At 37.6% G+C, this 25195-nt stretch overlaps 1 protein-coding gene across 8 annotated transcripts in view; it reads left to right on the top strand.

The window, feature by feature from the left end:
• The window catches only part of ATE1 (arginyltransferase 1), a 163755-nt gene that overhangs the window by 36480 nt on the left and 102080 nt on the right, over positions 1-25195 (top strand). For all 8 annotated transcript variants that reach the window (XM_041745811.1, XM_041745812.1, XM_041745806.1 and 5 more), the window contains one exon: positions 9521-9553. In XM_041745811.1, the coding sequence (XP_041601745.1) occupies positions 9521-9553 (33 nt within the window). The remainder of the gene's footprint in view (positions 1-9520; positions 9554-25195) is intronic.

A 25195-nucleotide genomic window follows, 5' to 3' on the forward strand; every position in this document is an offset into this window, starting at 1 on the left:
CTCCCTCCCTTTCTCAAGTAAATAATAAATCTTTAAAAAATGATTGGAAATATATGTACCTGGTATGATGTAGAGAGATACTTGATCTTGCTTGAATCCATTTATTTGATGAGTATGCAGGCAGTACCTATAACCATTATTAATGTGTTTGCTAATAAAATCAAGTATTAGTTTTGTTTGTTTTTTTTTTAATTTTTTTTTTAATTTTTATTTATTTATGATAGTCACACAGAGAGCGAGAGAGAGAAAGGCAGAGACACAGGCAGAGGGAGAAGCAGGCTCCATGCACCGGGAGCCTGACGTGGGATTCGATCCCGGGTCTCCAGGATCGCGCCCTGGGCCAAAGGCAGGCGCCAAACCGCTGCGCCACCCAGGGATCCCTCAAGTATTAGTTTTTAGTAATAATTAAATTACTGATAATATATTTCTTAGTATTTTGACCAGAGGACTTTTAAAATAAATTTTGTCTTGGTTGTGGTTTCCTGCTAATTTTTTTTCTAGGCTTTGTATTTTCTGCTTATCCTTAATTCATGTTACTCAGATGTTTGAAAGACACCCAGTTTTTCGGGTCAGTTTGAATTCTTTTACCTAACTTAGTGTAATGTAACAAATACCTGGTTTTGTCCTTAGTCTCTTGAGTAGTTGCTCCTCAAAAATACTTACTGGAAGTCTCTGCGGGGGATTAAATGTGCTTTTGGAGGACACTGGCATTCTGAGAAGATCAAATGAGGAGGGCACAGATCATTTCTTCAGCAATAGCAGTTCTTGGTTACTGGTGACTGCTTCTCTCTGGTTATGACACCTCACCTTGACCAGATGTGACACAGTTTTGCAAAGTAGCCAGGAACCATGAAGAAACACAGGAAAAAAGGAAAGAATATGAATATTCATTTATTCATTCATAACTTGATTCCTTCAAGTTATGAATGAGTGCATGTGGGCATTTAAGCAGCAAATACTGACTTCCTCTTGTGTGCCAGATATTATTTTAGACTTTAGGGATGCAGCATAGTGAGCAAGACAGAAAACTACCTTCAGATTATATGCTATTGAGGAAGATAAAAGTATGTTAGTATAGTGTCAGAGTGATATGTGCTAACAGTTCAAGAAAAGGGGAGGGATAGAGGGTGGTGGTGACAGTTATGGAAGGACATTGGGAGGAGGCTGTGAAAAGAGGGGCTCCTTGGTAGATGCCTGTGTGTGTCATTGGGAGATACATTTCAGATCCACAGGAGAGGCATGACATGCTCACATAAGGGCAGGGATACTGGCGGGGCTGGGAAACAAGATGCGAGAGGTCTTCTTCATTTACCTTGCTTGTGAACATAATTTTGAAATCCTGCTTTTTTTGCCATTTGTTGGTTGAATTTGTCATTATTGTTAACATACATTTTGTTGTGGACTTGTTAATTTCTTTATTTCCTTGTTACCTGAATATCTATTTATCACCATATTGTAGTGTTATTTTATTATAACACTGAGATTTGGTATCTCTGGGTGTTAACTGCCTTCGTCTGAGTTCTGATTAATGGTGGTGTTGAGTGCTTGGTTTAATAGAAGGAACCATGTACTTGAAAGGCTTCTAGGTTCTTAAATTTTTTAAAGATTTTATTTATTCATGAGAGAGACAGAGATAGCAGAGGCCCCCCATGGGAAGCCTGATGCGGGGGGTGGTGGTGGAGGGGGGTGTGCTGGCTTGATCCTGGGATCCCAGGATCATGACCTGAGCCAAAGGCATATACTCAACCGCTGAGCCACGCAGGTATCCTAGACTTCTCGGTTCTAACCCTAGTTTTGCTGTTGACTATCAAATATAATGTGTGGGCCTTAGGTTATCCAGAGGTAAGCTAGAGGAGCTGGACTAGATAATCAGCACGATTCCTTCTAACTGAAAATTCTGTGGCTTAAATAATTTATAGGAAAAATCCATAGGGGGAGCTCAATAGTTTTTTCTTATCTTCTTTTTTGAAATTAATTTTTAAATTTATATACAGCAAAGCTCACAAATGTTAGGTTTGTAGCTTATTGAAATTTTATATATGTATATGTCCCTTAATCACTATTCCGATTGAGAACATTTTCAGCATGCTAAAATCCTCTTTTTCTAGTCAGTACACTCGCATTTGGAGACAGCTACTCTTCTGACCATAAGAGTAGATATGCATGTTCTTGAGCTTTCATATAGATGAAATCATGCAGTGTGTACTCTTCTGTATCCTCTTTTTACTCAGTTGTGAGTTTCGCATACACTGCTTACAATAGTGGTTTTCTTTCATTCTTGTGTAAAGTCTTCCAATGTATGGATAGTGGACAGTCCATTTTCCTACTGATGGGCATGCAGGTGGCTTCCAGTTTAGGGCTATTATGAATAATGTTGCTAAGAACATTCTTCTACCAGTCTTTTGGTAGACACAGCACTCATTTCTTTTGGGTATATACTTAAGAATTAAATTCCTCCATCGTAGGGTAATGATAGCTTAGCTTTTGTGCATACTGCCTGTTTTTCATAGTGATTGTACCTTATAAGAATTCTCATTACCTCCCATCCTCACCAACACTTGGTCATGTATGACATTTTAATTAGCCTTTCTGGTGGGTATATTTAGCAGTATTATATTGGGGTTTTAATTTGCCTTTTGTCAAACACCTTTTCATGAATGTGTGAGCCATTTGAATATCCTCATTTTTGTAAAGTACTTGTTTAAGTGTCTGTGTCACCTTTAAAAAATTGGGCTCTCATATCTTTCTGTTTTTTGATTTTTTAAAAAAAATTTTTTTATTTATTTATGATAGTCACAGAGAGAGAGAGAGAGAGGCAGAGACATAGGCAGAGGGAGAAGCAGGCTCCCTGCAAGGAGCCCAATTTGGGACTCCATCCCAGGACCCCAGGATCACAACCTGAACTAAAGGCAGACACTCAACCACTGAGCCACCCAGGTGCCCCAGAAAGCAATAGATTTAAAGATTTTTCTTATTATATAAAATTTTGGCACCAATGTTAATTTTTAAAAAAATCCCAAGGCACTTTTCCTCATAAACACACTTTTAAATTATTTCCATACTTCTGAAATATTTTAATATTTTGTACTAGTCATTAATTTAAATGTTGTAAACAAGCTGGCTTTTAGGTTATTAGGTCTGTGGCAAATGATTCTATTAGAGAAGCAAATGATTCTCGACTCAGCACATGATATCACTAATACAGGAGTCTTTTTTTTTTTTTTTTTGGTGACTTTGCCAAGAGCTTCCTTTTCTTTGCCCTTTGATATGAACTGGTGATTTTGTTTGGTGCTAGTAATTTTGCAAAACGATGAAATTCTTTAAATTCCATTCTTTTTGAGCTCTTCAAGCTGTAAAATTACATTCTTATCTGCACTACAGATTCATCTGCAATCTTAACCATTTAATTTTAGAAGGTAGTAAATAAATGAATTTTTAGTAAGTTCAGATACATGCTATTTGTTTCATAGATATAAAGTCACTATTAAAACAACAACAAAGTCACTATTTATAAGACTTGTAACTATCATTATAGTGAATACATGCGATGAGCTAGTTAGTTATAGCCCAGATCTTTATTGCTTTTAGAAACTGGATAGAGAGTGGCAAGTAGTAAGAGTTGTGCATTGAAGTAGCTCACTAATTAGGACATGTATTAGCCAACTGGACTCAACACAGAACAAAATCTGTGAAGTTCTGTGTATTAGTGTTATGGGCTTTTGTGATTCTGGGAAGATAATAGAATCTTTCAAGAGGCATTTTATTATGTAGTTCCTTCTACGCTGTTGTCTTGAGCATTAGCCATTCACCAATCTAAAGTATTAAATTAAGTCTTATACTGGGAAGGATGATGATTTTGAATAGGAACCAAAACTTTTAAAAGGTAGGGGGAGGAGGCCAGTAATTCACTGATAGTTCATACTAGATTTTTTTATACTGTAAACAGCTATCTTGAGTATTTTCAGTGAGCATTTTTATTAAATACAGATTGAGGAAACTGGTAGTGTTTCCCAGAATGAGTATTGTAGAATATTCTATAGAATGATAATAAGTGTTAAATTAAAAACCAAAAGCCAAAACTTTCTGGTCACATAACTTTGGAAATCATTAGATTAAATAAAGTCAAAGAGGTTTTTCTTTTTCTAACTTTATTGAGAAATAATTGACATATATTGTATAAGGCCTACAACATACTGGTTTGATACACCTATATTGCAGTGTGATTACGACCTTAATTTGGGTTAATACTTTGATCATTTCACAGTTAATGTTTCTTTTTTATCTTGAAAACACTTAGAATCTACTTGTTTTTTTAGCAACTTTCATTATTTAATATGGTGTTGTTACATAGGATCACAATGCTGTGCTTTTGATCCCCAGAACTTATCTTTTAGGGTTTTTTGTTTTTAATGGCAGGAATTCTCAAAGTCCTTATTTTATCAGTATATCTTACGGTTCTCTATGAGGAGGGGAGATGCAGTGGCAATAATACGCAGAATTTCTTGAACTTACTTGGCCATGGAGCAATTTTGTAAGAGTGCCACAGGATACCAGTTGGTGAAACTGGTCTGGCTTCTATCTATTTTACAGATAGAAAACTAAGGCTGCAATAATTGAAGGAACCTCAAGATGAAGTAGATGAAGCTAGTGAAACTCCAGACCAACTCTTAGATCGTTGTTCTTCCTTTCCATTGGTGAAAAAGGACATGTGGTAGCCCAGAGGACATAGGTTTAAATAGATTAGGATGTAAATATGATTTTCCTTGTCATCGTTTAAGATTTATTGATGCTTAATGGCCAGTCCAGAGGTTCCAGGTCTAATCCAATAAACCAGTGCAAGCAGTTAGTCCTTCAGCCACCTCCTGGCAGGTGGACTAGAGAGTAGCTCTAGGATTCCTTTCTAGGAAAGGAAGTTAAGGATTGCCTGAATCTGTTCTGTTTATTCCCCACTAAAATTAGGATAAACAGGATCTGTCCTCAGACCTTCGTCATGACTTCCTACTAAGTACAGATTTAATTTCCATGCCCTGGATGACTTTTTAAATGGATGGTAGCTGTGTAGCTAAGTACAGTCCTTCAGCCACCTCCTGGCAGGTGGACTAGAGAGTAGCTCTAGGATTCCTTTCCAGGAAAGGAAGTTAAGGATTGCCTGAATCTGTTCTGTTTATTCCCCACTAAAATTAGGATAAACAGGATCTGTCCTCAGACCTTCGTCATGACTTCCTACTAAGTACAGATTTAATTTCCATGCCCTGGATGACTTTTTAAATGGATGGTAGCTGTGTAGGCTGCTTTTTGAAGGTTTTATTTTTCTGCAATGAAATGAAATAATGAAACTTTGTTTCTTTTGTGGAGCCACATTAATGTCTAAGAGTTGGCAATTCAGGAAAAACACATTCTTAACATAAATCTTAGTTCTTGCACTGCCTTAAAATAGTCCATTTCCAGTAGTCCAAAATGGACCAGCAGTTGTGGGAGAATGTAAAGGGAGTGTAATTTAACTTACACTCTTAACTAAAACTTCCAAATTCCTGATAAAAAAAAAAACTTAGTATCTTACATTGAGGTATGATTTAGGTTTTAAATAAAGACTTGCTAGATTATAGACTAACTAAAATTGTTAGACTTGTCCCCTGACAATTTGTAAGTACCATGTGCTAGGGTGAAAGGTCAAGGAAACAGGACCAACAGAAGTATTTTGTTATTGCAAGGACATTTTGAGTAATCTATATGAACAGTTATAAGAAAGACTTGAATTCCACTTTGACAAATAGGCATAACTCACTGATATTCTTCAGTTTAGGAAAAAAAGTTGTGCCTTGTAAAAAATTGCTTTTTAGTGTTTCCTTTTTTGTTAATATATGGGAATTTAACATGATTCCTTATTAAATGGAAAAAGCATTTCAGGAAAATAGTAGCTTGTATTATGTGTTGAATGTTTTATATTGCAAAGATAAATAGTTGATTGTAGTTTTACCAGGATATTTTGACAAAACCAGTAGTGTGCATTCTTCTCTCCTGCTTCCTCCCTCACCTTCTCCACTGTACCCTACCCCCAGGATAAATGGCATGGTTAATAACAAGTCTTGGAAAAAGAAAGAACTTGCTGTTCATAACTGACAAGAAGTTTAGCTACGATTTTGTGTGCTTGGAAAACTATTGAGAAAATTTTGGTAAACCCAAGTGCTTCTCTGGAAGGAATGAGATGTTATGACAGGCTACCAATGAAGCTAGAAGTGATAAGTAAGAATACTCTAAGCAAGATCAGTCAGTACCTAGCTGTGGAACATGAGAACTGATCTGGGTCTATCCTTTTTCTCTTTTTAGAGGCCTGAAATATTTTCTAAATGGTACTACTGATGCTGTTGTGCCTGGATGCTAAATACGGAACATAATCCTTATTTTTTGAAAAAAATCAAGAGTAGATGAGATAATTGACAATTAAATTTTTATGAATTGTAGCAAGTGAGTCAAAGTAATGTTATTAATTTTTTTTTAATTTTTTTTTTAATTTTTATTTATTTATGATAGTCATACAGAGAGAGAGAGAGAGAGAGGCAGAGACACAGGCAGAGGGAGAAGCAGGCTCCATGCACCGGGAGCCCGATGTGGGATTCGATCCCGGGTCTCCAGGATCGCGCCCTGGGCCAAAGGCAGGCGCCAAACCGCTGCGCCACCCAGGGATCCCTGTTATTAATGTTCTTATTGAAAAACTTATCTGTTTACGTTTGAAAAGACAAATGTCAGGGAAGTTGTTCCTATTTTCAACTGTATTAAATCAACATTTCTCAGAAGTAGTCTTTAAATAGGTATATAGATAAACTGTGGCTATATTTACCTCCAGTTCTTTCTAGAATGAGGAAGTATATTCCTGTCTATAAAATCAGTAAGATATTTTGTAAACATATTAAATTCTTTATTTTCTCAACATTTTGCCTAAATATTAAAATAAGATCTTTCCCTTAAACCTATTAACTATGCCCATAACGCTATATTTTTTAAATGGCCCAATTAGAATAACTGTTAGAAAAGTGGTATTAATGGGGACTATGGACTGGGGCCATAGTCTTTTTTGTTGTGTTGTAACAGCAACACTGAGCCATTTTTAAACTGATCAGACATTTGGATGGTATTTGTTAGAAGGCATCTATTTCTCTTGTCAGTTACAGTGTATGTACAAAATATATTTTACAATTAATTTGCTTTTTTATAGTTCTTTTTCAAGGTATTACCACTTGTATTGAATATGATGTGTGTAATTTCACAATGAAAATTTACTAAGTAACTGAAGGGAAGTAGCAGTGGGTTTTCTGGTGCACTAATCAAGAAGCAGCATTTTTGGATCTTTTCATGTCCTTTGAATAGGAAGTGAATGTGCGCCTTGTGATTTGTTATTTTGTTTTTACTGCTTTGGGAATTGAGAACTTTTACTTGTATACTTCATGTTTTGGCAGCTTTAGGCAGTGCAGGAATTTTTAGGTCTATTTTGAAAAAGCTGTGACAGTAATGTTATATACACACATGACAGAGATGTATGTCAGGCATTGGAACTGCAAGGAAACATTAGTTTTCCTGGAAAGTAATTATCTGCTTCTTTTTATTGTTATTTAAAGTAACCTCCATCCTAACTGATAAATCAGTTACTGCTGAACCAGAACTACTTCTATGTTCTTCTTTGTTTTTTTTAAAGATTTTATTTATTTTTTTATGAGCGACACACAGAGAGAGGCAGAGACATAGGCAGAGGGAGAAGCAGGGTCCCTGTGGGGAGCCCAATGTGGGACTTGATCCCTAGACCCCGGGATCATGACCTGAGCCAAAGGGAGACACTCAACCACTGAGCCACCCAGGTGCCCCTACTTCTAAGTTCTAAAATATAATGCGTACTAGAGAGTTAACATGCACTTAGTGGAGAAAAGGAAAGAAACTGTGCAAGAGCAGATTTCTCATTCTCATTCTGAAATAAAAATTCTCCATACCTTTTGTTTTCCACTGTTAAAACTGGCTAGTCTTTTACTTGCCACTTTTTACTCCCAGGAGGAAGGGTCGAGATCCTCTCATGTTGGGCTACTATGAAAAGAATCCAAGATCACAAGGTTACACTTTAAGTTTTAACAAAATTAATTTGTTACATATCAGTATTATGAAAACTTAAAATGTTGGTAGATCTTGCACTTTCAGAAAGTTCTCTTAAAAAAAAAAAGTTGCTTAAATATACCCTATTATCTAGGGCCTAAATGATACTAGTTAATTATAAGGCTTTAGTGTGTACTAGTAACATTTTACAAATGTATTTGCTTTAGTTTTGCGGGGAGAAAGTGTCTGCCATACTTTTTAAACTTTACTGTAGAAAACTGGAAATCTTTACAAAGTAGAAAGTTATATAGTGAATCTGCATATATTCATCTCCTGTCCTCACCAGTTTAATATAATGGCCAGTCTTGTTTTATCTACACGCTATCCTACAATACTTCCTCCTGACCCCCTGGTGATTTTGAAGGAAATCCCAGACATCATGTAATTTCATTGAAAAATATTTCAATGTGTATCTCTAAAAGAGAATCAAATTATTTGTATTCCCTGTGAGTACTGGCTAGCTTTGTTGTGGAGAGGAAGTTCAAGAGCCCTTGGAAACAGGCCTGCTATTGCATTTTATTGTAGTTATTTCGCATTTAGAAAGATCAAGAGTTTATGCTACTTGGCTATTTTATTATTACAGTAACTCTCGAAGGATTTGAAATGTTGATTTAATAAATAACATCTAAAAAGCATTATGAATTATTATCATGAATATATAGAGAGTTATGTGACAGTCCTCATTTCAGAGCAGTTTGCTTTGTTATTCATGGCTCCTTCCTACCCTGCCTAAATTTGTTTCCTTAATTAAATACTGAGAAACAGCATATATAACGCTTAGTTTCAGGTGTTACTGTGTAAGCCTTGACATGTGTCAAAGAAAGAGGTAGTAGAATAAGGATGCATGTTGGCTGAGAAAGAGAAAGGGAGAACTGTCCGGGCACCAGTGTGTGGGGGGACTCCCCTTCTTTCACTCTTGCCTCAACCAGCCTTCTCTCCTGGTCTTGATTTTTTATTTCTTGATTCCCCTTTGGTTTATATCTTTCCCTTCTCTTGGCTCTTACATAATTTTGCTTGTGGCATTCATTGTCAGGAAGATTGCTGATTCCTGTCTTGGACTAATTATGTAGGGGTTGTAAGATGAAACCTTAAGAAATGAAAGCCTTTAGGATTAGCTTGTTGTGCTTTAATTTATTTTTATATAGAGTTTGTACAGATTTTATTTTTAAATAGCTGGATGCCAACTATGGGCTAGATAGAACTTTTCTGTACTCTGGATAAAAACTATACAGTGAATCAAAAAATGTTAATTTTATAGACTTTAAGGTTTACTTTAGATGCTGTTATTGAAAAAATATGTAACGATAATTTTTCTTTTTTTGTTTTCTTTTGCTGCTCATTTATTGGATGAAACTGATCCTGATATTTAAATGTGACTCTACAGTTCACAAGGTTCCTTTGCAGCTCACCTCTGGAGGTAAGAGTTGAATCTCTGACTTTAGTACTAGAATCACTACTCGGACATCACTATTGGTATGTTTTGTTAGGCATTTATTTGGTATTTAGAGGTGTTCGTTTTGTTGTAACACATCCTCTTTGATAATGGTAATGAGATGAATACAGACTTTTTTTAGAATAAGAATTGTTCTAAGTTACAGAGCTGCTCACCTTCATAACAGGTCATTGCTTCTTTTTAAGGACATTTTCTTTTTTTTTTTTAAGTAAACTGAAATCACCAGTATTGCATTATAAAGAGCCTTATTATGTCTGCTTCCTTCATAACTGTTTGACACTAGCCTTATTCTGTCTTAATGGCCCTGGTATTAAAAAAAAAAAAAAGGCCCTGGTATTAAAAGAGAGTTGGGGGAGGGGAAAGGGGGGGGTGCCTGTTGTCAGGCCAGTTTCTGTTGGTTTGCGAGCACTTTTTTTTTTTTTTTTTTTAAGATTTTATTTGAGAGAGAGTACTAGCTGGAGGAGGGAGAGGGAGGGAGAAGCAGACTCCTTGCCAAGCAGGGAGCCCAATGAGGGACTCAATCCCAGGACCGTGAGATCATAACCTGAGCTGAAAGCAGATGCTTAACCTACTGAACCACCCAGGTGCCTGAGAGCACTTTTTCAGACCCCTGAATTGATAAGGCAAGAGCAGAGGACTTACTATTACTGAGCTTCTCTTAAGCACAGGTGTGCTCCCTCCCTCTGTTTCTCTCTCACTCTTCCCTCTCCTCCCCCACTCCCCTCCTCTCCTTTTCCCTCCCCCTCTGTCAGTGCTACATTTACTTTCACCTTGAGTCCTCATAATGGTTCTGCAGTGTAGAGCTGAGACTCCAGTGATAACATTGTGAGATAAAGATACTCAGGAAAACTGCTGACCTGTGATTTTTGACACAAGATGGATGAGGCTTTGAGGAAGGAGGAAGAAAGAAGGGGGAGTGGGAGAGATGCTTGCACTCAGAACCAAATCTCAGTTTTAGAGCATGCCTTCCCTTACTGGACACAGTTGGGCAAATCACAACTTCCCTGAGCCTGGGTTTTTTATCTTTTTTTTTTTTTTTTTTTTGGTTTTTTTGGTTTTTTTGGTTTTTTATCTTTAAAATGCAAATGATAAGTCTTACCTCCCTAATGAAGCAGTGGACATGGCAGCATTTTTAAAATGCTACTCAGGGTACCTGGGTGGCTCAGGCTCAAGTCTTAACCCCAGGATCATGAGTTCAAGTGAGTTCAATAAATAAAGTGCTACTCAAAACCTTAGTAATATTTTTTATTTTCCTCTTGGGCTGCACTGAAGCCCTGGGTGATCAGACACTGTTCTCTGCCTTTCCATTGTCCTTCCTTTTGCTTCTGCTTATTTCACTTTAAGTTCCTATCCCCTGTTCCCAACTGGTTCAAATCCTATCCCTCTTCAGGTTGAGCCTTTGTCCACTGCCACACCCTTCTGCAACTTTCCACACACACTGCTTCTGTAACACTGTACTCATGTGATTTTTTTTGAAACATTTTGGGTTTGTGGTGCAAACCAACTTGGTACATTGAATACTCTCAGAGGTCAGTTTGATGACTGCCAGGGGAAAACTGTGCCATCCAGGTTTGGTTACATTTTCTAAATATCCAGGATCAAGAGGGAAACAAAGCTATGTTTAGAGGGACTTGGGCTTTGAAATGATGGAGGCTTGCTTAGCCCATGAGCAATTTCATCTTTCCTTTAATCTAAAGATGGAATTGGTAATACTTTATAGTTATTTTTTTTAAGATTTTATTTATTCATGAGAGACGGGGGTGGGGGGGTGGGCTGCAGAGACCCAGGCAGAGGGAGAAGCAGGCTCCATGCAGGGAGCCCGATGCGGGACTCGATTCTGGGACTCCAGGATCATGCCCTGCGCCGAAGGCAGGTGCTAAACTGCTAAGCCACCCAGGGATCCCCTACTTTATAGTTATTAAGATGAAATGAGATAGTGTGTGGTAAGCACTAAGCACAAATCCTGTCACATAAAATTTTAAATAAAGTTTAGTGCAAAAACAAGCAAACTAAGAAATTTGAAGACAGTATAAATTATACAACTGCTCTTTAGTTGATGAAGCATTTTTTAAGCATAGCAGAATGGGAAGTATCACAGAGGAAAGGATGGAAAAATAAGATTTGCTTCTGTTAAAAATCCTTAATTTTGTTCATAAAAACATATAGTTAAAGGCAGTTTGGAGAAAGTATAACAAGGTTATTATACTTCAAGTTCTCTTGGAGTCAATTTTAAAATGTTTTATATTTTTTCCCATAATTTTTGGTTGGATTTTATGAGATAGTTGATGTGGTGAAATACAAATGGTAGTAAATGTTTTAAGAATTAACCTTGTGGGATCCCTGGGTGGCGCAGCGGTTTGGCGCCTGCCTTTGGCCCAGGGCGCGATCCTGGAGACCCGGGATCGAATCCCACATCGGGCTCCCGGTGCATGGAGCCTGCTGCTCCCTCTGCCTGTGTCTCTGCCTCTCTCTCTCTCTCTCTCTCTCTCTCTCTCTGTGACTATCATAAATAAATAAAAATTAAAAAAAAAAAAAAACCTGCTTTTAAAAAAAAAAAGAATTAACCTTGTAAGCAAAGAAGTGTAGTTTAAAAGAACAGTGGTAAATGTTTGCTTACCTGTTAATAAGATAATCTTTTTTTTTTTTTTTTATAAATGCTTGGGAAGATATGATGGGATGAGTTGTTTTTATACTTTATCCTTTACAGAAATCAATTTTGTCATCTACATTTAAGACCCTGTATAAATTCATACCTTATGGGTTGTGTGCTGGAATAATTCTAATCTAAGAATCACTGCCAGAGAAATAAAAGTGGGGACAAAACTTGTGTAAATGTTTATTATGGCACTATTTATAATGGCAAAAAATTTATAAAGTCTAAATGTCCAGCAGTAAGAGGTCAAATAAATAATGGTACAGAAAGCTATATTATCAACAGAACATGGTACAGCCATTAAAATGGGGATTATGCATATACTTAAGTACCTGTTGATGAAGAAAACAGTGTGAAATATTTTTGCTATATTGAAATAGAAGTAGGATGCAAAATTATACATGTAGATCTCAATTTAAAAATAATTAAAACATACAGAAACCAATTAAGAAGGAGATACACAAAATGTTAAATTGTTTCACCCTTTGCTCTTCCATGAAGGAGCCACAATGGGAAGAAGAGATACCTTGGTAGGTTTTGATGGTGGCTTTTGTAGTCAGTGTTTGAAAAGTACATCAGGCAAGGCTCTGATTGTTGAGCAAACAGGATCTAGTCTTAGGGGAAAAAGATGGAGAGGAATTGCAGGAGCTTAGGTGAAGGGAATGACGATAAGGTTTAAGGCTGGACTCTGATTTCAGCAAGAGCTTTGAGGAATAACCAGGAAGAATGGTTTTGAGTGGAAGACATTTGGGCTGGATTGGCTTACCTGGACATGGAGTGAATAAGGAGGCTGGAGCTTGATGTCCGCTGCACCACTGGGGCAATATTACCAAACAGTGGCAAAGATCCTTCTAAATAGACCTCACTAATAGACTTTTCTCAAATGTGAGCCCAATGAGAGAGGACCCTGTTTTTCTTCCTTGTGTTTCTGATTTTAGTGTAGTAAAGTAGTACAGTGGAAGCACTGGATAAGTATTGGATGGTTGGATGGATAAGCTAGGGCTGAGGTTGAGGCTGCAGGAGTCCGCCAAAAACACACAAGGCCTCGTATTTATGTTTCAATATAGTCCTAGCACGACTGTATTAAGATGAGGATCATTGTCTTTTTCATATTTGGATGCTCTTGGGTGTAGATAGGGCTTGGAGTTTACCAACTGTACAGCCAGAGTATATCAAACAAATGTTTTTTTACTTACATCTGGCTAAATATTGGGACTGTATGTATAGAAGCTTTAATCTTTGGTGAATAGTAGAGGGAAAGTATGATCAAATTGTAGTGATCTCGTCATTTTCTCTCTGATCTGCTTTCTCCATTTAATGATCTGGAGTTGTGTTTTACCTTTGTTACAGATCTCTCTTCTTACTGAGCTTATGGACATAGGGCAAAATGAGAGATGACCAATGTGCTTTTCTTTGCTTGAAGTTTTTGGGAACTCCTTTGAGGGCTTTCTGTTGAAATTCTTTTAGTCCAGAGTTTTTCAGGGGCTGCCTGATAGTATAGGTAGTGGCTGCTACCCCTAAACTTCCAACAGCAGTGAACTCAGGATTCTGTTCCTTTGCCACATCACAGTCTGAGAGCCAAAACAAAGCCAAAGCAGTAGAGTGTTAGGAGTCCCAAATGTTTAATTTTGCCATTGAGCTTGTATTTTAGCTGGGGAAGGTAAATACCCAAACACCTTCCCTGATTGTGATTAAAAGAAAATAATTCTGGTAGAGACTGTAATATATGTGGGACTTGCAGTTGAAAATGAAGAATACTTTAAACTTCACTTTGTCCACAAACTAGTATGAATGAACCATGTCCCTTTGTTGTAAGTCCTAAATAGTTAACCGCCACATGAATCTAACGAAATTGTCAGGTTATAGTAATTACATCAGTAATTTGATCTGCTGTCATTTGAATGGAGCCATGTGTGGAAAGTCAGTTACTTCCCTCTGTGGGGCTGACCCCTTTACATTCCTGTAAGCTGAAGACTAATAGAGCTCATTAAGCTTTATGGGAAAAGAGCTTTTATCACCTCGTCAAGTCAGGCAACATATTTCCATTATATTCCTAATTTCATGTGGCTCTGTGGCTGCTGATGTGCACTTCCCTGCTAGGTTTACATCGGACCTTTCCCTTACGGACATTTTTATTGACATTACTAAGTCTGAATTACATTTTGTGTGGCACCGCCTACAGATGTCTTCAATTAAATGTAGGTAAATAAAGGGGATTATATATCAGAGGCTAAAAGATTCTTGAAATTCTCTTCCAAATCAGACTTTGCCAGCCACTCCAGTAGGGTGCAGTCTTGTCGGCATTTCGGAGGTGGAGAGCTACAGGAGAGGTGTTTGTAAGACATTTTACCATATGTGAATGTAGGTGGCTTAGGTTTCTGTTCAGGTATGTCCTTCTATTCTTTCTTTTTTTTTTAATTTTTATTTATTTATGATAGTCACACAGAGAGAGAGGCAGAGACACAGGCAGAGGGAGAAGCAGGCTCCATGCACCGGGAGCCCGACGTGGGATTCAATCCCGGGTCTCCAGGATTGCGCCCTGGGCCAAAGGCAGGCGCTAAACCGCTGCACCACCCAGGGATCCCCCTTCTATTCTTTCAAATCAGTTAAAATCTTCTTCATTCAACAGGTATCATAACAACTTATCCAGATGTTAGCACCTGTGGTGGATGGATGCTGTGCTAAGCTCTTTGCTTATGTCTTTTCAATTCTCACACAGAGAATTTTCTAAGGCAAATTGAGTCCAGAGAGGTACATTGTTTGAGCTCAACATCACAGCTATTGATATATGGCAATAATAGCAAGATAGAAAGGAAAAAATGGAATAATACTGCTATAAGATTTTTTTAAAGTTTTAATTCTAGTTAATATATAGTGTTATATTGGTTTCAGGTGTACAGTATAGTGGTTCAGCAGTTCCATACATCGCCCAGTGCTCATCACAACAGGTGCCTTCCTTAGTCTCCATCACCTGTTTTGCCCCCTTCTCCCTCGGTAATGCTATAAGATTCTTGCACTACATGAAGCGATAAGTTTGAGGTATATTTTGTAAACCCAAGAGCAAGATTTCTCAAGCTTGGCACTATTGACATTTTGGATAGGTTAAATCTTTCTTGTGGACACTATCCTGTGCATTGTGTGATGCTTAGGAACATCTCTGGCTTCTACCCAATAGATGCCTGTAGTACCCTCCCCCTGAATTGAAACAGAATGTTTCCAGACTTTGCCAATGTTCCATAGGGGTAAATTGGCTCCCTGTTGAAAAACCGCTGCCCTTAAGCAGCCTTAAAAACGGTGATAGTTGATAAGTCAGTAGTGGAGATAATTGCCATGATAACACGTTTTTAGTTTCATGAAAGGCAGAAAAAGGAGAGGTGAACAAAGAACAAGTGAGACAAATAGAAAGCAAACAGCAAGATGTCCACTTAAAGCCAACCCGACTGATTACATTCAATATAAATTATCTGAACCAGAACTCTATGTTGACATGTTCTGTATCTATACTATCCAAAGTATGTATGTAGCTAGTGGTCATACATAGGTACTGAGCTTCTTAGTACCTATTCAAATTAAAATCTGAATTTTAAATTTTTAAGATTTTAGTAAATTTACATAGCCACATGTGGCCAGTAGCTATCCTGTTGGACAATACCTATCCAGACACTTCAATTAAAAGTCAGAGATTGTCATATTAGATTTTTTAAAAAATCAAGATTCACCTTAACTGTGTAGACATAGATCATTTAAAATAAAAAGGCCAGGGCAGCCTGGGTGGCTCAGCGGTTTAGCGCCACCTTCTGCCCAGGACCTGATCCTGGAGACCCAGGATTGAGTCCCACATCGGGCTCCCTGCATGGAGCCTGCTTCTCCCTCTGCCTGTGTGTCCCTGCCTCTCTCTCTTTCTCTCTCTCTCTCTCTCTCTCTCTCTCTCTGTGTGTCTCTCATGAATAAATAAAATCTTTTTAAAAAAAAAAAGCCAGAGTAAGGTATACCATGCAGATGCTAATCATAAGAAAGTTGGAGTGGCTATATTTATATATCTGATGAAGTAGACCTCAGGGCCTGCTATCTGAAAGGAAGAGGGACATTTCATGGTGATAAAATGGTCAATTCATCATACAAAGACATGGTAATCCAAAATGTGAGACACTTAATAATAGTCTGGGAATTCATGGAGCAAGAACCAGTGGAATTGAAAGGAGGAAAAGTCTAATCCACTGTTACAGTTGCAGACTTTAGGATGACATTCTCAATAGTTGACAGAACAATTGGAAAACTAGAAGGACTGTAGAAGATAGGAAAAACACTATCACACAGTTTTACCCCTTTGACCTCTGTTGAACACTATGCCCAACAATGATAAACTGCATATTTTTTTAGGTACACAGGGAACATTGACTACTATCAGATCAGATGCTGTCCCTCTATACAGATCTCAGCCATTGAAAAGGATTGAAATCATCTCTGATCAAAGTGGAATTAAGTTAGAATCAATAACAAAAAGAACTTACAGCTCAGTAATAAGATAGACAATATAGTTTAAAAATAGGCTAAAGACTTGATTACATATTTCACCAGAGAAAACATGCAAATGGTTACTAAGTACAAGAAGAGATTCTCACCATCCACAAGGGAAATGGAGATTAAAGCCACAATGAGATATTACCACAAACCCACAAGAATGACCATAATCAGCAGAGAGTAGCAGGTATTGACAAGATGTGGAGAAATTGACAACCTTATTCATTGTGGTGGGATTGTTAAAATGGTAGAGCTATGGTTTTTCATTTCCTCAAAATAATGAAGATAGGGTTACTATATGACCCTAAAATATAGGAAAATGAGAATATACATGCAAAGACTTGGATGTGAATGTTCATAGTAGCATTATTTATAATGGCCAAAAGCTGGAATCAATTTAGAAGTCCATCACCTGGTGGATAGATAAATGTCCATCCATACGATGGAATGGCAGCAGTAAACAGGCACAAATTATGATACAGGGTGCACCATGGGTGATCTTTGAAAACATTATGCGAGGTGAAAGAAGCCAGATACAGGAGGCTGCATACTGTGTTTCCATTTAAATGAATTATCTAAAAGAGGGGAATTTAGAGGGTGAGAAAGCAGATTAGTTGAGTTAGAGGTAGAAGTGGAGGGCTAACTGCAAAGGAGACTCATAGGAGTTTTGGGGGGTGATAGAGATGATCCCAAACTGCATTGTGGTGATGATTCCATAATTCTATAAATTTGCTAAAAATCACAGAATTTTACACTTAAAATGGGTGAATTTTATCATGTGTAAATAAAGCTGGGAGAAAAGAGTATATATCATTTCTTCATCTTTTAATTTCCTAAAATTTTATAGAAAAGATCTGATTCAGCTTGATATCTTGCTTCCTTACTGCATCCCTAGTTATTGTGTAGTGTTTGCAGTTTTAGTATTCCCCAAGATACTTCCATTTTTAAGGAATATTTAAATATTAGCTAGGTGGTTAATACTATTTTAAATATTAGCCATTAGTATTTTTTGATAGCTTGTAAAACCATCTTTCCAATTTTTTTTTGAAGTTGAGAGCTATTTTGCTGCTTCTTGAAGCTCTATGATAGACTGAAGTAATGTGTACATTTGTGTGTGTGTGTGTACACCGATTGCAGGTGGCAGGGGTGGGTATCTACAAGTGTCCCTGCCCTGTAGCCAGTGGTGGCGCTCATTTTGCTGTCAAGGGAAAAAAAAGAGCCCTAGGAACCTAATCATTTCTTCAGTCTGTCAGCAAATGAAATATCATTGCTTGGAGTGGCTCTGGTAGATGTCAGGATATCTCCATTGGCCAGAATTTGGAAGAGGGAATGACTGTTACTCAAACTGGGTTCTGTAGAATTAAAGGGAGCTTGCAGAGATAGCAGTGGAGGGGTGAACTGGAGAAGATTGAGCTGCTAAACTTGGGAAGGGAGTTAAAATAATTTTACCGAACAAGGAGGATGCAGATAGAGAGCTGCCCTGACCTGGATTGCTGTGGAGAGAAGGCTCAGAGGAGCATTGAGCTGGTGGCCTGGGGAGAGCTTTCACCTGCTGTCTGGTCTGGACAGACAGCCTGGGAGCACCAGCTACGTGTAGAGAGCCAGAACCAGGGCAGACAGAGCTATCTGAATGGGGGCTAGATTTCAGAGAATGGTGGTCAGGCTGCTATTGGTACTGAGTAATTAGAAAAGGAAAGCTAGGCTGTGGTTTGATCCACTGGGGGGGGGAAGGGAGATACAGGTGAGGGGTGTTGTTTTTCTTAGTTACATGGGTTGGGAAAGAGTCATGTAGTTTTCCATATGCTGTAGAATTAGGCTGAGTAGTGTTGGGCAGAGGCACCAGTTAGAATTCTGGATCCAGATTCCCCAACTCATTGGGATTATCATTTGATTGCCCTCCCACTCGGTTAGGTCTGAAGACTTTTGGGCAGTTGTGGCTGGGGCAGGACTGCTCCTCAAGCCACTGATGCAGATCAGTGAATTGAAGACGTTCCTATTTGCCCTCTATTAAGCTCATTAAGTAGGGCTTGAACATCTTTTGTATGATAGTTGAAATAGTATTCCCTGGGCTCACACAGGCACTCAGTAAGTATTGGTTGAATACATGAACTTACTTCCAGTTTGTTTTTGAATATCACATGATAGTTGAACCAATGTTATTTGAAACCTTATGTTTTACAGTGAAATTGTATAAACTGGAAATCTTTTTCTGGAAACCAATCTCCTATGATAAAAAATATCTAAATTTATTCTGAGAATAAGAGAAAGTATACTAGGATAGAAAACCAGATCTTAAAGAGAAAAATGCCATAAATTTCCTCGTTGAAGATTAGTCTGGCAAGGGACTTAGATTAGTTTAGGCAGCTTACAGTCACAGTCCATTCCAGATACCTTTTTGCCAGGTCAGTCTTCCTTTAGCAAGTAGTGGTTTTCACCATTATGCCAAAGATCCTTCAACTGTGTTCAAAATTAGGGTCATCTGCCTTGACGATTTTCATTACCCATTAACTGTGCATGAGTGCTTCAGAAAATGTTTGAATGGTAAATCCTGGGGTGGATTAGTTTCCATGGGGATGTCAGTCTTGTTTGATGTTTGCAGTCATACAGTTCTAAATAAAAATATCAGTTTGGGTTGTCAGTGGGGAATGCTTTTCCCCTCTGTAAGAAAGACTGGAAAAGCAAGTCTTGAGTGACATTAAGTTTCATTAAGATAGTAACTCTCAATCCTAAAGTGTTTGTTGTAGTGTTCAATAAATATTGATTAATCTGTGGAATTGTGAAGTTGAGATTCTGTTACTTTTCCTTGTAAGCATTTTATGGTGCCTCACAAAAAATCTTTTTGTTGGATTGTTAGGATTTTAAAATACAAAGAAATGTCAAAGTAAACAGTTAACAGATTAACATCATAATTCTTATATATTGTGCAGTAGAAATGCGAAAATAAGTTCATTTCTGTCATACTTATTAAACACATTTACTATAAGTCATTCATTCCTTAATGATTTAAGCTCTGTACAATTCAAATTTTTGTCATTGCAGTGCTTCTGGTTTTAAGTTGTAGACATTCAGGTAAACGGTTTTGCTTGCTTTGAAGCACTTCATATCTTAAGAATTATGTCACTGAGAAATACATTTCTTGATTTCTTTGGCTTAGTAAATTTCCAAAATATCTTAACTCATTACACTGGATGGAACATATTACTAGATTGTGATTATATTCTGACACGGGACACCACAGAGGCGGCATCCAGTGAGAAAAACACTGAACCAAAAGTTGAGAATTTGAGATTTGGGTCCTTATCATTCCTCTGAGTGGGTCTTGTGACCTTGAACAAGCCCAGCCCTCACTTTTCCATTTATAAAAGAGTAAGGGTATCTCAGATGAAGAGCTCCCTCAAACTGAGTGAACTTAGCCAACATTTTAACATATTTTGTACAGTACTCTTGAACAACACAGATTTGGACTCTGGATCCACTAATATGTGAATTTTTTTAATAGTACACTACTGTAAATGTATTTTCTCAAGAATTAATATTTTATTAATATTATCTCCAGCTTCATTGTAATAACAGTGTATAGTACCTATAACACAAAATGGCTGTTTCTGTTATCAGACTTTCTGTCAATAGCAAGTTTGTTAGTAGTTAAGTTTTTGGGAATCAAAGGGTTATTCATGAATTTTCAGCTGTGCTGGTGGGGGGTGGGGTTGATGTCCTTACCTCCATGTTGTTCAAGGGTCAACTAAATCTACTTTAGAGATGCAGGCATTATAAACTAAGCAAACAAAATATACGTCCCTCAACTTACAACTTGCTGTTGTCCCTCTGGTTTTGTCTTTGTGCTTTAGTATGTTCTGCAGCAAGCTGACATTTAGAACAATTCTACTCTTCTATAAAAAACAAATATTATGCTATTACCTTGCATACCCAAATATGTATCTCTTATTTTTGCCTTTAATATGGTACATATGAATCATATCTTTTAATAAAGTGATCGCTTTGGGTTCTCAAAACTAGGAGGTAGGTTCATTGAGAACCTTATGCTTATTTATATAAGCATTTTAGCAGACTGGGAAAGTGTATAAATACAAACATCACCAATTTCTTTTTTTTTTTTTTTAAGATTTTATTTATTTATTCATGAGAGACACAGAGAGAGGCAGAGGGAGAAGCAGGCTCCCTGCGGGGAGCCTGATGCGAAACTCGATCCCAGGACCCCAGGGTCATGCCCTGAGCCACTCAGGTGTCCCAAACACCACCAATTTCTTAGGCATCTCTTTTCCAGCGTCTCAAAGTGGCAAAGATGAATGTGTTTGTTGACATGACCCAAAGATACAGTCATTCTAAAGCATATATAAATAAGCAGGACAAGTTTATAAATATTAGGTTCATTGTTTTAGTGTTCATTCTTATTTAGAATCTACTTAATTATCCAAAGGTTGCTCATTATGTTTTCTGATTTATATTAATCCATATTTTTAAATTATTTAAGACTCTTAGAAGTTATGTTTAAGCTACCATAAAACATAATATATAAAAATGTTTGTCAGTTGCTGAGCATTACTAGTCATTAGGGAACTTCAAATCAAAACCACAATAAGATACCACCTTCACACCCAGTGAAGTTAGGATGGCTGTTATCAACAGTACAGCAAACATAAATGTTGGCTCAGATATGGAGAAATTGGAACCCTTGTGCATTGCTCATAGGCATATGTATGGGTGGCGGTTCCTTAAAAATATTAAAAATCAAATTACCATATGATCCAGCAATTTCTCTTCTAGGTATATACACCCAAAAAAATTGAAATTAGGGACTCCAAGAATTACTGTAAACCAGTGTTTGTGGAGGCGTTGTTCACAATAGCCAAAAGGTAGAAGCAACCCAAGTGTCTATGAACAGATGAAGAGATAAACATAGTATATGCATACCATGGAATATTATTCAGCCGTAAGGAGGGAGACTGGCACATGCTACAACATGGATGGACCTTGAGGACATTATGTTAAGTGAAATAAGCCAGTCACAAAAAGGCCAATAGAGTGTGATTCCGCTTACCTGAAGTAGCTTAGAGTAGGCAAATTTCAGAGAGAAAAAGTAGAACAGAGGTTCTAGTGGGGAGTCACTTTTCAGTGTATACAGAGTTTGTTTGGGATGATGAAAAAGTTCTGTGGGTAGAGAGTGGCCATGATTGCACAACTTGTGAATGTACACTCAGTGCCCCTGAATTGTACACTCAAAAATGCTTAAAATGGTAAATGTTATGTGTATTTTACCACAATTGAAAAATATTTTTAAACATCAGAACTATAACTTAATTCAGTTAAACACAAATTTACACGTTTCAGAATCATGATCATTATGTAGGAATGATGTTAACATTTTGATTAATAAACCAATGAGTATTTTGGAAATTTAAACTATGATCTTTATTAGAAAACCATCAAAGATTATTTTTTATTTTTTATTTATTTATGATAGTCTCACACACACACACACACACACACAGAGAGAGAGAGAGAGAGAGAGAGAGAGAGAGAGAGAGGCAGAGACATAGGCAGAGGGAGAAGCAGGCTCCATGCACCGGGAGCCCGACGTGGGATTCGATCCCGGGTCTCCAGGATCGCGCCCTGGGCCAAAGGCAGGCGCCAAACAGCTGCACCACCCAGGGATCCCTATTTTTTATTTTTTTTTAAAGATTTTATTTATTTGTGAGAGAGAGAGGGAGGGAGGGAGGGGCACAGACACAGGCAGAGGGAGAAGCAGGCTCTATGCAGGGAGCCTGACTTGGGACTTGATTCCGGATATCCAGGATCACACCCTGGGCTGAGGGCAATGCTAAACCACTGAGCCACCCAGGCTGCCCCAAAGATGATTTTTTAAATCTATTCATGTATTGTACCTAATCTAATAAATCAGAGAAAAGACATGCCTTTATTTTTTCTTTTTTAAGATTTTATTTATTTGAGAGAGAGCATGAGTGGGGTGGGCTGGGATGGGGCAGAGGCAAAGGCAGAAGCAGACTCCCCGCTGAGCAGGGAGCCCAACATGAGGCTTAATCCCAGGACCCCAGAATCATAACCCGAGCTGAAGGCAGATGCTTGAAAGACTGAGCCAGCCAGGTGCCCCTTTTTTTTTTTCTTCCTTAAACCAAAATTATTAAGCCAGTGTGATTTATTTTAAAAATGTTTCTGAGCTAGCAGTTTCTGTAAGGATTCATTTTCTGTGAATTTGGAGAATACTTGATTTATATAAATGTTTGTTTATATCTATGAATCAATTTTACAGAGCTCCTCCAATAAGGAGACCTGATAGTATGATTCATTTATACCCTCTGAAGGTAGGAAAATGTTTCCCATACAATAAGAAATAAAGACTTTTCTGAATCACAAATTCACAGACACTTCACAGCTCTGAGCTCCAGTCCTACAATGTGAGCTACAGGTCACAAGTAAACAGAAACTCCTTGGATCAGATCTCCAAAAACTATTCTCCTTAATTGATTGAACTCACAAATATACAGACCAAAACAACTAATAAACCAGAGTCTCTGTCTCTTTTCATTCAAGAGAGAATAGATCTATATCATTCATCCAGCAGACCATAAACCAAATCTATTACTGCCACTAAGGGGGATAGCTTACTGGTTGTAGGAGAACCAGAAACAGAAACAAAAGCACAGACTTAGTGGAGAGGGAGAAAAAGAGACACACAGCAGCGTTGGAGGTCTGTTGCTCCATGGGAATGTCTTTTGAGAGTTAAGACGAGGCTGGGCCTCACAGACTGTGAGGGCACTTGTGTGTTTCTTAGCTCCATTAAGTCTTCGTTTGAGCTTCTCAGTAGGTTACCTCCAAAACTGTTAAACTACATTTTCAGGAAGATAAAAGCATGATACTCATACACATAGAGCATTGAACACATGTCAAATTTTATTTGATTCATTATTAGTGCAAGAACCAGTAATACATTAGAACTGGTCCACGGAGCATTTGTGAAACTTGAGAGATCTATATATAATATATAATACAATTTAATAAGAGGTTGAGATGAGATTGCTAAGTTAGATAAAAACAACTGATTACTGAGCTACAGAGCATTAAACTATAACTTTTGGGTTACTTGTTCCACTGGACAGAAATCTATAAGTTAACCTCTGCCCCAACCAAATTGTAAAATAACTCAGTCAATAGAAAATCAAGCCCAGAGCTGCACTTAAACCATAAGAGACTCTTAACTCTAGGGAACAAACTGAGGGTCACTGGAGGGGAGGTGGTAACTGGGTGATGGGCAATCAGGAGGGCATGTGGGGGAGTGCGCACACTAGGTGTTATATGCAAACTGCTGAGTCACTAAATTCTACCTTTGAAATTAATAAGACACTATATGTTAACTAAGTTGAATTTAAATAAAAACCCCCAGACATTTTTTTGGCCTATGTCAAATTTCAGATACCACCAGTTTCTTTTTAACACTAGTAATTCTTCAACCACGGTTTTCAAGTTGATTACACATTAATGCATTTTTGCTAAAAGTATAGAAAACGAAGAAAAGAATATGTGTCATCCAAGAACCCTGTGCTTACAGTATTTGATGTTTTTTCCCATCTTTTTATGTGTGTGTATGCTATACACACATGTAGAGAGAAAGGGAAATTTTTCAGGTATGTAGTTAGGATCATACATACCACTTTATATTCATTTAACTTGGAGAAATGTTTATCACGTTATTAAAAATTCTTGGTAAAAATGGTTTTTTACTATATAACAGTTCCTCATGTGAATATGCTGTAATTAACTTATTTCATCTTACAGTTCTGTTTAATTTGGTTCTTTCTCCCAATTCGGAAGTGAATAAAGGTTGTCTTGGTATCAGCATCATGGACATAATAGGAGCTGATGAAAAATTTTTTAAGTTAAATGCTACTGGGCAGCCCGGGTGGCCCAGTGGTTTAGCGCTGCCTTCAGCCCAGGGTGTGATCCTGGAGACCCAGGATCGAGTCCCACGTCAGGCTCCCTGCATGGAGCCTGCTTCTCCCTCTGCCTGTGTCTCTGCCCCTCTCTCTCTTCCTGTGTCTCTCGTTAATAAATAAGTAAAATATTAAAAAAAAAAAAAAGTTAGATGCTACTTAGTTGTTTATTGAGATTACCAGCAGAAATCGAGGCAGTTGGCATATGTTGTTCCTCTTCAGTGTCCAGCTAATCTTCATCAATTTAGAGATTCTGATGAAATTGAGGCATTTAGAGGTTTACCTGGTACTATATGGCAACCAGAGAGAATTATGTGACTAGCAACATCAGAAGACTTCTTCCTAACTTTAAGGCTATAAAAATTATTCCATTTATATTATTTAGTAAAATTAGCTTTTATATGCTTGCTTTATGAGCAGAGAAAATATTGCTTAAGATACAGTAAAAGAAAATATTGTTACTTT

Source organism: Vulpes lagopus, chromosome 2, assembly GCF_018345385.1.
Source record: "Vulpes lagopus strain Blue_001 chromosome 2, ASM1834538v1, whole genome shotgun sequence".
NCBI lineage: Eukaryota > Metazoa > Chordata > Mammalia > Carnivora > Canidae > Vulpes > Vulpes lagopus.